General features: G+C 36.1%; 1 protein-coding gene across 4 annotated transcripts in view; it reads right to left on the reverse strand.

Annotated features, from left to right (window-relative positions):
• CLIP4 (CAP-Gly domain containing linker protein family member 4) overlaps positions 1-12,954 on the reverse strand; it is a 60,694-nt gene that overhangs the window by 21,910 nt on the left and 25,830 nt on the right. For all 4 annotated transcript variants that reach the window (XM_019661416.1, XM_019631059.1, XM_019623469.1 and 1 more), the window contains exons 9-11: positions 5,991-6,131; positions 1,781-1,870; positions 841-984 (exon numbers count right to left, since the gene is read on the reverse strand). In XM_019661416.1, coding sequence (XP_019516961.1) covers positions 841-984; positions 1,781-1,870; positions 5,991-6,131 — 375 coding nt within the window. The remainder of the gene's footprint in view (positions 1-840; positions 985-1,780; positions 1,871-5,990; positions 6,132-12,954) is intronic.

Genomic DNA, 12,954 nt, shown 5'->3' on the forward strand with positions numbered 1-12,954 from the left:
GAGGGATGACACCTCTAATGTCGAATTAAATGAAAATAGACGTAGAGCACTATATCGAGCAGAAAATGAAGCAGTCTAGCACGGGGCTCCACCTGGGCCAATAAGAAACTGAACGAGCAGCCGCAGAAAGTACGTGTAATGAGAGGCACTAGTTCCGCTCTCTGCCCGCTGGCCATGAGGGGTCTGGAGACACTGGGGCATGAGGAGGAGCTAAAGGTTCCTGGGACGGAGACAGCCTCTAACCGCAGCAGAGAAAGCGTCAGACAGACCTGAGGATAAGGCCCACGTGCCACTTACAAACTGTCCACCGTGACTCACCTCCCTAAGCCTTGGTTTCCTCACTCCTAAAATGAGGATGATAATAACAGTGCCTACCCCATAGGTCTGTTTTGAGAATTAAATGAATTAAGGTACATAAAGTGCAGAACAGTACCTGGAATAATAAGTATATAACACGTATTAGTTATTATTGTTAGAATTAGGTTACAAAAGAGATAAGGAAAGACAACAAGCCATACACTTTCCGTTATCTGAGAATCTATCATCAAGTTCTACAATGAACCATAAAGGGCTGGAGCTAAGCCTTAGACACACGGGGAAGAGAAGTCAATCCAGACAAGGCAAAGGGTGTGAGCGCTAAGGGAAGGGCTACGAAATCCGGAGCACGCTTACGCAGGGGAGGGGGGTGGGGGGGCTGTGGGGGAGGCAGGGAAGGATGCAAGGAGTTCAGTGTGACTGGAGTAAAGGGTTCCTTCTACACAGTTAAAAAGAGCAAATCTACTTACAAACAAACCAAGATAAAAAACACCAAGAAAGCCTGGTTGAAAAAGCCATAGATACCAGCAATGGCTCTAGATGAAACAGACGGGCTTTTGCTCGTTGTCTTCTTGCTATTGCTCCGTGCATTCAGTTTCCTGGGGTGGCTCTGTTTGTGTTCCAAAGAAGATGTAGAGGATGAGCTGCTGATGGATCCGGGCAGGTGACCTGAAACAGGTGAAGGGAAAGGGTATGTCAAAGGGTGGAACAGAAGAAGTGCATCGATGAGGTGCTTTTCTGGGTAAATCCTTCTTAAACTCTCCACTTAGTTTCTCCAATTAGGGAATATCTAGTGTTGAATAAAACGCCTGGTTTCATCCAAATATATTGTAGTTCATACACAAAAGATTGTATAACCCGAGCAACTGTATTTTAAGGATTCACACTATATGATGAAAGTCATAATTATATAGGAAAAGGTCATCACATCAATTAATTAAACTGACTACCTATTTCCAACCATCACTCTCTCATCTCTCATTTTACGTGGGACAGTAGAATCCCATCTTATTTATACAAAAACCACTATTAATATGTTTTAAGGTAACAACATTTACTATTAAAATGTTTTGATGTTTTGAGTTAACCTGAAGGCAAGCAGGAATACTTTTAAATTTTTTATTCATGCTCTATGCACCCAATGATTTGATAGCTAAAGGCAACTTTAAATATTTTTATCAAGCCATCTACACGATGTAATTTCCTTTTATTCTCTTAATATAGTCCAGTAGTTAGTTCTCTAACTTAAGTGAACATAAAAATTATAGTACAGGATTTTATATAAAAACATATATATTTTTTAGTATGAGCTGCTTAGGGGGTTTTCAAGGATAAATTTTTACTATAATGATTTTTCCCTTACAAACTTTAAAATTTAGCCCCCATATAAACTATTATTACTATATTATTTAAAAGCTCCATCATGAAATTAAATTTTGAGAACGGAAGGTATAAAATATATTACCATCTTTCTCTGTTACAGTTTTCAATCCTTCACCAGGAGGCAATGAAAGTGTTGATTCAGGAGCACAATCTTTTTTTGATGTCATTAATCCTAGGAAACAGAAACAAAACACTTTCAGCAAGAAGGAATTTTGGTTAACGTTAAACATAAAAATGTATTTTCTTTTAAAAGTACAGACATTCCTCATTATTTAAATCTTATCCACTTCTGAAAAGATGTTGGATAATAAAGTCGCAGACAGCAGGGGCCAATATTCCATTATTTAAAAGGCAAAAAAAAATGCATTTCTAGCCCATCTGAAATCCCAATTTCCCCAAATATCACTCAAGTATCTCTTAAACCTATTTAACAATCCATTAAGGAATTCTAAATAATAAAAAGCATTTAAAACACAGTTACCTAATTGTTTGATACTTAATACATTCATTAGTGTATTTGCACAATATTAACAGGTAAAGCAAACCTCATACAGCTGAGATACAACCCCTGCACACTTGCTAAGACTAGCAAACAACTTATACGATTTCACTGGTGTGTGCGTGCAGATTCATTATAGCAGATTTTTCTATTTAGATAGTGAATTTTGGGTAAAAATCTTTGCAGATCATTATAGCAATTATTCATTTAAGTGAGAGTCAGATAGTAATAAATCCTGTCCTCTCTGCTGCGAGTATTCTGAAAATGACTACCCCACTCTGAGTACACTCAACTCCCCCACCTGCCAATAAAAACCTTACTTTAAAAAAGGAAAAGCTCATCAATAATACTCTACACCTTATTAAGACTCCTGTTTCAATTATACAGAACCAAATTACATTATGTAAATAACAAACCTAGTGGACTACACCAGGTCTTATATCCCATCAAGCATCCATTCCAATTCTTCTCCCTTAGGAAGCATTTTGGGTGAAACACTGAGCTTGGCACTCAACATCACCAACATGAACAAGACAGAGTCTTAGCCCTAAAGGGGGAACCTTTTCAATTTGTAAGGTAGAAAGACATAAACGTGGAAAACTAAAATATGAGGACAATTTTGATGTAAGCACTAGCATAGGAACAGGAGACAATAATCACGGTTACAATGGGGAATTAACGCCTCAACAAGAAGACCCCATTTTGAGATGGGTCTTGAGGGATAGGTCAGATATCGTCTAGAAAATACTGGAGGTGTGGCCAGAAAGAACCAACGGTAGGCATTCTGGATGGACAAAAAGGAAAAACAAATCTTAAAGACAGGGTCAGAGAAGGATGATGAGTCCGCTGGCTGAAATAAAGAGACTGTAGGATGGGAGAGAAGTAAACCGGGGGGAGAGGTCACAGTGAAATTTCCCAAGTGGGGGTGCCGGCAGAGGAACTGGACTCTTCGGTGAGGAATAAGCCTCTGATGGGCTTTGCGAAGGCCTGGCATGAACAGAGTGACGGGTGATATGACCCTGACAGCATGTGCAGGTGGAAACGAGGAGGAAGAGTGGGAGCAGAGATGAGTTAGCAGGTATTACACCGGCCAGGAGAGGACCAGGGCGGGGACAGCAGGAACGGAACAGACAGGTGGCTGAGAGAGACTATGTGAAGGCAACCCACCGTCCGTTTCTTATTTCTCAATTCTAAAATATCCATTTGGTCCTTTCTCTTATTTGAATTTTTTGTTGAGATAACTGGAGATTCACATGCAGCCATATATATATATATATATATATATATATATATATATATATATATATATATATATATATATATATATATATATATATATATATATATATATATGATACAGGGAGGTTTCCTGTATACTTTGTCCAGTTTCTTCCAAAGGTGACATTTTACAAAACAATAGTAAAATATCATAAGCAGGATACTGACACTGATACAATCCACCGATCTTAGATTACCGCACTTTTACATGTATTCGTTTGTGTGTGTGTGTGCACGTGTGCACATGCATCATTTGGTTCTTTTTATATCTTCATTTCTCCACTGAAACTTTCCATTTGTCTCCAGAGTGTTCATCCACAATTCTTAGAGCATTAGTTATAATATATTCTTTAAAGTCTTTATCTCATAAATATCTGTATCATCTCAGGACTGGCATCTTTCGATTGCCTTTGTTTCCTTGAGAGATGTTTTTTCCTATTTTGAGAAATTTTGGATTGTATCCTATACATTATGAATATTACTTTATAGGATGCTGGGTCTTGTTACTTCTGATTGTGGTTCCAACGTCATCTCAGCTGCCAAAGCCTTTTGGGGATCTGTCTGGTGTGTTGTGTCACCCAGCCATTAGTCTGGGATCTGGGCAGTGGTCTACGCAGGAGGCCTGCGGTCAGAGCCATGCATGGCCAACTTAGGAGTGAGCTCAGTAGTTCACGCCCAACGTTTTGAGGTGAATCTCTCGATCTCCCTCCCCTCCTGGTCTCCCTGATGCTTTCCTGATCCCAGGGGGCGTCCCTCCCTGGTATTCTGGGCAGAACCCCTAGGATTTAGTTTCCCTGCCCTGTCCTACAATCTCCTGCAATGGACTCCGCCTCAGGGGCCAACAATGAGAAAAAGAAAAACTAATGGCGAGTCCATTCATGTTCTCGGGGCCACAGTTTCTCAGTCAGCGACAAGGGTTCTCCTCCCTTGGGGTTTGGGTGCCCGTCCATCCACTGCTGCTGCACCATGCAGGGGTGCCTGGGGCTGGGTGGGAAAGAACCAAAGTGGGGGAAAGCACTCAAGAAAGAAAGCGGGGCATTTCCTCCACTTACTGTCTAGTAAGAGACCCCTTTCTCTCAGACCAAAAATAGAGGGCTTCTCTTTGAGCTTTCTTTCCATATCTGCTATGTGCTTCTGGATTTCAGGTAATAGGATACCATTTACCATAGCTCTAGTAAGTGCAAAATACCCAGAGACAGACCTAACAAAATAGTTATAAAATATCTATAGAGAAAATGATAAAACCTTCTTGACATGTTTTTAAGGGACCTAATTAGAGAGATATCTCAAGCTCATAATTAAAAGGCTGAATATTGTAAAGATGTCATTTCTTCCTACCCTGATTTAAGGTTTAAATGCAATACTAATTAAACCTTCATTAAACCTTCAACAGGTATATTTTAAAAGAAACTTAACAGCTTATTCTAAAACTCACATGGAAGCATGATTTACAAGGGCGAAATTGGCAAGATGCTATTCAAGAATAAGATAGGAGGCTTTTCTTTACTGGGTATCAAGATTCATTTTTTAGACACTATAGTAATTATGGAGTATGCGGTATTGACACAGGGATATTCAAATAGCCCAATGGAACAGGTTAGAAAGGCCAACCTAATTCTTGGATAAAATCCTTTAATCGTAGTGGGAAACATTTTTGTTTCAAGTATTAATGAGTTGACGAGTACGGGTATGTATCGAGCTCCTGTTCTGCGCTACGCGCTACAGTGAATACAAAAATACAAAATACTCTCACAGTCCATTTAAGGTTTAAAATTTTGCTGAGAGAATAAAAGATCTGCACAAATAATCAGAGGACAAAAGCCCAAGATAACAAATAACAATGGGGTGGTATGGATAGAAGTGTATATACAAAGTCAGGGAATGAAGAGATCAAAATGACCTGGGGTCGTGGGGAAGTTTTCATGGAGAAATAGGATCTGAATAAGGAGGTAAAGAACGGCTCGGGCCTCCAAAGGCAGAAGTCAAATGACTGCACTCAGGGAACTAGCACGAGTCCAAGTATGAAGAGAAGAGTGAGAACAAAGCGCACAAAAGACAGTAACATACAACAAACCCCAGCTCAGTGATAGAGGCAGTAAAAGACTCCATCAAATAGAGAAAAGGCTCCGACTGCCAGTTTCAACAGTCGGGACTCCTTCTGAAACAAAACAAAAAAACAAGTCACTAAAATTGTTGAATAGGTGATAAGCATAAAGCTAGTTGTACTGTAGGACGATTTATTCGAGATATAAAACCTCACTTTGCAGTTAGATTTGGGTGATGATAAAGGTATGGAGGTAGTAGGAAAGGAAAGGAAAGGAACAAGTCGGAAATACTCTTGTCAGAAATGAAAATCATAAACTATGTTTTGAGTCTGAAAACATGTAAGATGCAGGTTTTATTAGATTCAGCTTTCGCAGCTAATAAGAAAAGTGTGAAGCAATCTAAATATAAGGCATTCCACAAATAAAATAAAAATGCTGAAGAAGATATTTAACTCTCCAGTTTGACCTACCAGTATTTACTTTTGACGTCACATGAGCTATGTCAATTTTCTGGGACCTGACGGGAGGCACAGCTTTTGTAGAAGGAGTGTGTACTGTGTTTTTCCTTCGATCTTTTGCTTTGCTTATCTTTGAAAGAGGTGCAAAAATACCTAAGGGAGAATGCAGAATTTTAGTGTTAAGCAATTAAAAGCATTTCAATAAAGAGGCCAGGACAACTATATAGTAATATTAATCCTTAAGTTCTTTTTTAGTCCCTACTAGGTGTCCTGCAGGGAGAGACAGAAAAAAAGGAAGGCATAGTACGTGCCGTCAAAGAGCTTAGAATCTAGTTGTCAAGTCTAACAACATACACAATAATTTAATCACACAAAAGATACACAATTAAGTGAAATTCAGGGAAGACAGACATGAGTGAAGCTAATAGTTTTCCATTCTAATTATTTCTGAATAAGCTAGACAAATACGAATGCACTGTATAATAAAAACTACTCTTCTGTGTCACTTTATCTATTGCTCCTTGCAGACATATTTTCCCATATTATAGCTTCTAATATCCATGTTTTATCTCTCTTCAAGCCTGTACCCATTTAGAAGACAAAATTCAATATTACTCATCTCTGCAGTCCTTCCATATTTCCCTATGTATAAGACGCACACTTTTTCGAAAAATTTGGGGTCTAAAAACTGGGTGTGTCTTATACAGCGGTTGTATGAGCACAAAAACAAGCGCGAAAAAAGTGGGAAATGTAAGTAAAAAAAATCTACAACCACTGTATAAGATGCACCCAGTTTTTAGACCCCAAATTTTTCGAGAAAGGGTGCGTCTTATACATGGGGAAATATGGTAATTACAGTCCCTTACACATAGTAGCAATATAAGAAATCTTTCTGAGATACATATAATCTTCCTTCCCTAAAGGCCTAGTCCTCAGCTCCTTGACAATCAGAAGCAATACAGTAAGTGCTGGGGAAGGGAGGCATACAGGAATAGGGGCAGGGGTGTCTACTGCAGTGGCTAAGAGAAGAGAATTCCATTAAAAAAAGAGTTTATTCAGGAAAAATAAATCCGGTATAAATAAGTATGTATAGACATTAGAGATAGTGAATATGTACTATAAATTCCAAGATTATCTGGCAAAGACAATTAAAAAAAATAAATAAAGTCCTAATATGTATATTATACTCTTCCACTGAGTGTTTGTAACCTAAAAAAAACACATTATGACTAAAATGTAATATATTAAAAACAACTTGTTTTAAAATAGGTTTATAGAAATGCTCAAGACGCTACAAAAAATGAGTGCTTTTTAATAGCTAACAAGTGCAACTATGATACTTTTCTTCTGATCTTGAAATTGTTTCCTCCTCTGGATTCTATAATTCCTTACCGTGATTTTCCGAACTTTTTTATTTATCCACAACATTCTCTCTTCTGTTTCCCGCCTATCAGATTTTCCTTTACTTTCTATTATTTTCTCCAAATGTTTTCCTTGCCAAATACACACACACACACACACACACACACACACACACACACGACCTTGATAATGATTACATTCACTGTTGCCAAGGGTTGGAAAAAAGAAATTATTTTATACTCCAGGAATATAAATTTGTACAATCTTACTGTAAGATAAAAATTCTAACCTAATCCACTTCATTGCATTAATTATAAGGAAACACTTTTACTTAGAGGTGTGCACAAAACTACAAGATTACATTTGTATATTATAAGGAGAAGGTATATTTCAAGAGCCAAAACAATTTCTAGTTACTACCATGACCCAATCACACTTCTGAAAATTAATCATGAGAGAACCACCCAAATAAGAGGAAAAGACTATATACCTGAATGTCATCCTTGCAATATTACTCCTAAGTAGGAAAAACATGTTTGGCAATAGGATGAATGAATTAACTATCTATGAACTACAGTATCACCATTTATAAGTAAAACAATAAAGATTATGTAGAAATATAGAAAAATATAAAAAGCAAATCAAGAAAATAAAAATTAAGTTATATATTTGATGACATGATTGTATCTGTGAAAAAATATGCTGTGGCTATAAACAACATTGTAAAATATTGGAAACTAAACATATTTATGAGAGCAGACTATGAATTAGTTTTCAAATTTTTTTGTATCAATAACATAATAATCTTGTTCAATGAACTTTTTTCTTACCCTGAAAAAAATTATGTGGTTTTCCTTTCAGTCTTACTAGAAAAGTCCCATGTGATAAAGTATATTTGCTTTAAAAAATTAAATACATAATTCTATGGCTTTAAAAGATTTCTATAACATATAATACCTCATCTGTGTAGTTCTTATTCCTCCTGTGTTTTTTTAATTAACCAAATAATTTGGGAGAACCAAAACTAAACTTAAAGCAATTAATGGATACCATCAAAACCCAAAGTGTGCACAAGTGTACAGGCTAACCTTCCCACTCAATAACTCATACTAATCAAAGTACTGATGGGATTATTCTCAGATCTTGAATATAATTGTAGAGCTTAAGTAAATAAACACATAAAGAAGAATTATTTTTAAATATTAATAGAGAAATAAATTTCCAGATAAACATGGCCCACTTTGTTTAACCATAGGTCCCCCAAAACTCCACTAAAATATGTGTTTAACATATGTGTTTAACTCAAATTTCTCCCAAAACTCCACTAAAATATTAGTAAGGAATATAAGTGGTATACAGGAAGAGGTATCTCAAAAAACTGGAAATGGAACTACCTTATGACCCAGCTATTCCACTCTTAGGTATTTATCCAGAGAAACCCTAGACACTAATTCAAAAAAATATATGCACCCTATGTTCATTGCAGCGCTATTTACAATAGCCAAGACTTGGAAACAACTGAAATGCCCATCGGTAGATGACTGGATTAAGAAACGGTGGTATATTTACACAATGGAGTATTACTCCACTATAAAGAAGAAAGAAATCTTACCATTTGCAACGATATGGATGGGCCTAGAGAACATTATGCTAAGTGAAATAAGTCAATCAGAGAAAGACAAATACCATATGATCTCACTTATATGCGGAATCTAAAGAACTGAATAAACAAATAATGTAAACAGAAATAGTCTCAGAGACACAGAGGAAAAACTGATGGTTGCTAGATGGGAGAGGGGGTGGGGATGAGGGAGAAGGGGAAGGGACGAGACAACATGAATGGTAACTACAATATTGCCACAGGGATATGAAAGACAGTTTGGGGAATATAATCAATAATGTTGTAAATATTTTTTAGGGTGTCACATTTAGATGGACACATTTCTTGTTAGAGAGACCACTTCATGGATGGTGTAGAGGCCTGACCACTGCACTGTACATCTGAAGCTGCCATTGAATAATATTGTATGTCAACTAGAATTTAATATATATATATATATATATATAGTTATAGTTATAGTTATGGGATGTGGAATAGAGTGTAGGAGTGGAGTCAATGGAATTGTAATAGATATGTATGACATTGGGGGTGGGGGTACAGTGGATGGGGAGGGGGTTTGTCACTTTGTGAGGGGTGAAAAGTATAACTATTGCATTGTTTTGTACAATTGAAACTAATAAAAAAATTTTTAAAAGTGGTATAAACAAACTCTAAAGAAAAAAGAAAATGACAAAAAAGAAAAAAAAAATTAAAATCTTCCCGAGAGAGGGAAAAAGGTCAAAAACAGAAGACAGAAAGACTTTGAAACTTCTAAATAGCAATGCTGGATGCTCAAGATAACCGTTGGCAAAAAATGGCCTATGGCTTGAGAGCCATATCCTGCCCACCATCTATTTTTGTAAAGCTCTATTAGAACACAGCCACGTGCATTTGACTCCACATTGCCTATGGCTGCTTATTCACTACAACAGGAGAGCTGAGTAGTAGCAACAATAACTGTACAGCCCATAGAGCCTAAAATATTTAGTATATGGCCCATAATAGAAAAAGTTTACCCAACTACATTAGACAATAGAATATCACCTACAAAATATTAACAAAATATAGATTCTCTCAACCTAACATTCTTTATCCTACCAAACTATCATATGAAGCATGAGGGTAGAAATAAACATTGCTTTAGAATGCAAGGTCTCAAAAAATTTACCTCCCATGACTCCTTTGTCAAAAAGATACTGAAGGATGTGTTCCAGCAAAACAAAAAAAGGAAACAAACAAAACTAATTTAGAATAATAGTAGTACAAATTTTTCTCTTTGTAGTACAAAGTCAATAGATGTCTAAAATTAGAAAAATCAAGAAAGATTCATATACTATTTACAAATATGAATATTAATTTCAGTAGCTACAGCTAAAGGAGCTGAAAAGTTCTTGTCTCTAAAAATCAGGACTTAAGGTCAAGGAAGGGCAGACTAGGGGAGGTTTTAGTTGTTATTAATAAACCTTACAATACAATTTGATTTACTAAATTAGGTATGTGTATTCACTTTGGTAATTATTAAAGGACATAAAAACAGTATTACCAATATTAAAATTTATCATAAAATGTTCATGATTGCCAATGCTTAGAAACAACTGAGATACCCTTCAATAGGTGAATGGATAAACTGTGGTACATCCAGACAATGGAATATTATTCAGCACTAAAACGATATGAGCATCAAGCCATGAAAAGACATGGAGGAAACTTAAATGCATATTATTAAGTGAAAGATGCCGACCTGAAAAGGCTTCATACACTATATGATTCCAATGATATAACATTCTGGAAAAAGCAAAACTATCAAAGCAGTAAAAAAAAAAAAAAAAAATCAGTGGTTGCCAGGGATTGAAGGGGAAGGGATGAAAAGGTGAAGCACAGAGGATTTTTAGGGCAGCAAAATATCCTGTGTGATACTATACTGATAGATATGTCATTATTCATTTGTCCAAACTCATAGAACATACAACACAAAGAGTGAACCCTAAGGTAAACTATGGACTGAGTGATTATGATGTATCAGTGTAGGTCCATCATTTGTGAAAGATGCACCCTCTGGTGAAGGGACGTTAATAACAGGGAAGGCTGTGCATGTGTGGGAGCAGGGTATAGACATGAAATCTCTGTACCTTCCTCTCAATTTTGCTGTCCACCTAAAAATATACAAAAAAAAAGTCTTAAAAATTATAAAATTTCTACAATTTGGGAAATCTAATATGTGACAGAATTAGATCAATGGAACAAAACAATCCTGAAATAGACTCCAGCTTTTATAAAAACTTAATTTATAATAAAGGACACCCCAATCAAAGGGAAAATGAGAGGGGGGTGGAGAGAGAGAGAGAGAGAGAGAGACAGAGAGAGAGACAGAGACAGAGAGACAGAGAACTGTTGCTGAGGAGACACCAATTCTTTAACCATTTACCACCTCCCCTGCCCCTGCCTCTTCTGACCCATCTCAAGTAGTTTAGCAAGGACCTGGCTCAGGACACCTGCTGGCTCAACAGGAAGGCTACTCCCGTAGTCTTATGTGACCCAACACATCCTTGCCCCCCAACTTGCCTTTAATTATGTAAAGGAAGACAAAGGCAAGGCCCTTAGGGTATCCAGTTTTGTCTACTCAAGCATGCCTCTCCTGATGACGATGAGATTGGGGGAGGGCGAGTGCATTCTTTACAATCTAAGCATTTCCCAGGCATCGGATTTACATCTGCCATGTGTGGCTAATGATTCTGATTTTGCCTTTATTCTGCTGGACAGTTGCCAAAATTAGCTAATAGAGGAAAATTAAAATTAAATGCTTAATCTCTCACAACTAACCAAATAAATTCCAAATGGATTAAGTAATACAGTATTAAAAACTTAAAACATTGAAAAGAATAAAATATATAACTTATAAGTAATCATCAAATTAGGAAGAATTACCTAAGCATAAAAGCAATGTAAGAAATTTTGGAAAAGTCTTTTAGCTACATGAAACTATATATCCCAAAACATTGCAAATGAAGTTCAAAGGCTAATGACAAACTGAGTAAAATACCTGTAATAAATGAAAGGACTTAATATCCTAAATATAATTTTGTATTTCTAAAAACTCTTATCAGTTTTTTTTAAAAAAACAGTAGCATCCCAATTTTTTAATGGGTAAATAACATGAACATTTCTTGGCAATTGCCAAGATAACACAAAAAATACATATGAGCATATATTACAATAAAATATTTTAAATGTTTTATTTCACCACAATCAGAGAAATGTTAATTCAAACATAGAAATTTTCACCTATTAAACTAGAAAAATTAAAGGAAATGGAAACATAAAAATCACATTTTCAAAAATATTTAAAGATTTGGGAAAATTATATTAGATGTCAAGTAAAAATGCAGACGATATAACTATATATAATCTAAATTTTGTGAAAAAGTAAAAACAAAAAATATACAGATAACTTTATTTTCTTCTTTCTCCTTTTTTATGTTTTTAAATCAAATACAATGAGCATTTTTTATAAACAAAAATATTTTTTAATAATAGACAAAAATGAGGCTCCATCTTAAATATCTGACAAAAGGAAACATTTTGATAAAAGTTCTAACAGCTAGCAAATGGCTAACATTTTGAGTGCTTACAGGGACTCAAACCCTATTCTACATGCTTTATACATTTATCAACATATTTAATCCTCACATGACTTCTTGGGGTATTGTTATCACCATTTTATAGAAGACAAATTAAGTCACGAAGAGAAAGATGGTCGTATAAGTGGTAGGTACAGGAGCAGATTCACACCCAAGCACTCAGACTCCAAAGCCCATACTCTCTAGCATTATACCATATTATGTCCCTGTGGAGCTATAAGATGAAATACCGTGCAACCAGGGAAGGAATGTTCTAGAAGAATATGTCATGTCAAGGAAAAATATTCACAACATAGTAAGTGACAAATTGAAATCAGTGTGTGTGTGTGTGTGTGTGTGTGTGTGTGTGTGTGTGTGTGTGTGAGACGAGAGAGAG

This window comes from Hipposideros armiger, unplaced genomic scaffold, assembly GCF_001890085.2.
Source record: "Hipposideros armiger isolate ML-2016 unplaced genomic scaffold, ASM189008v1 scaffold_0, whole genome shotgun sequence".
Classification (NCBI taxonomy): domain Eukaryota; kingdom Metazoa; phylum Chordata; class Mammalia; order Chiroptera; family Hipposideridae; genus Hipposideros; species Hipposideros armiger.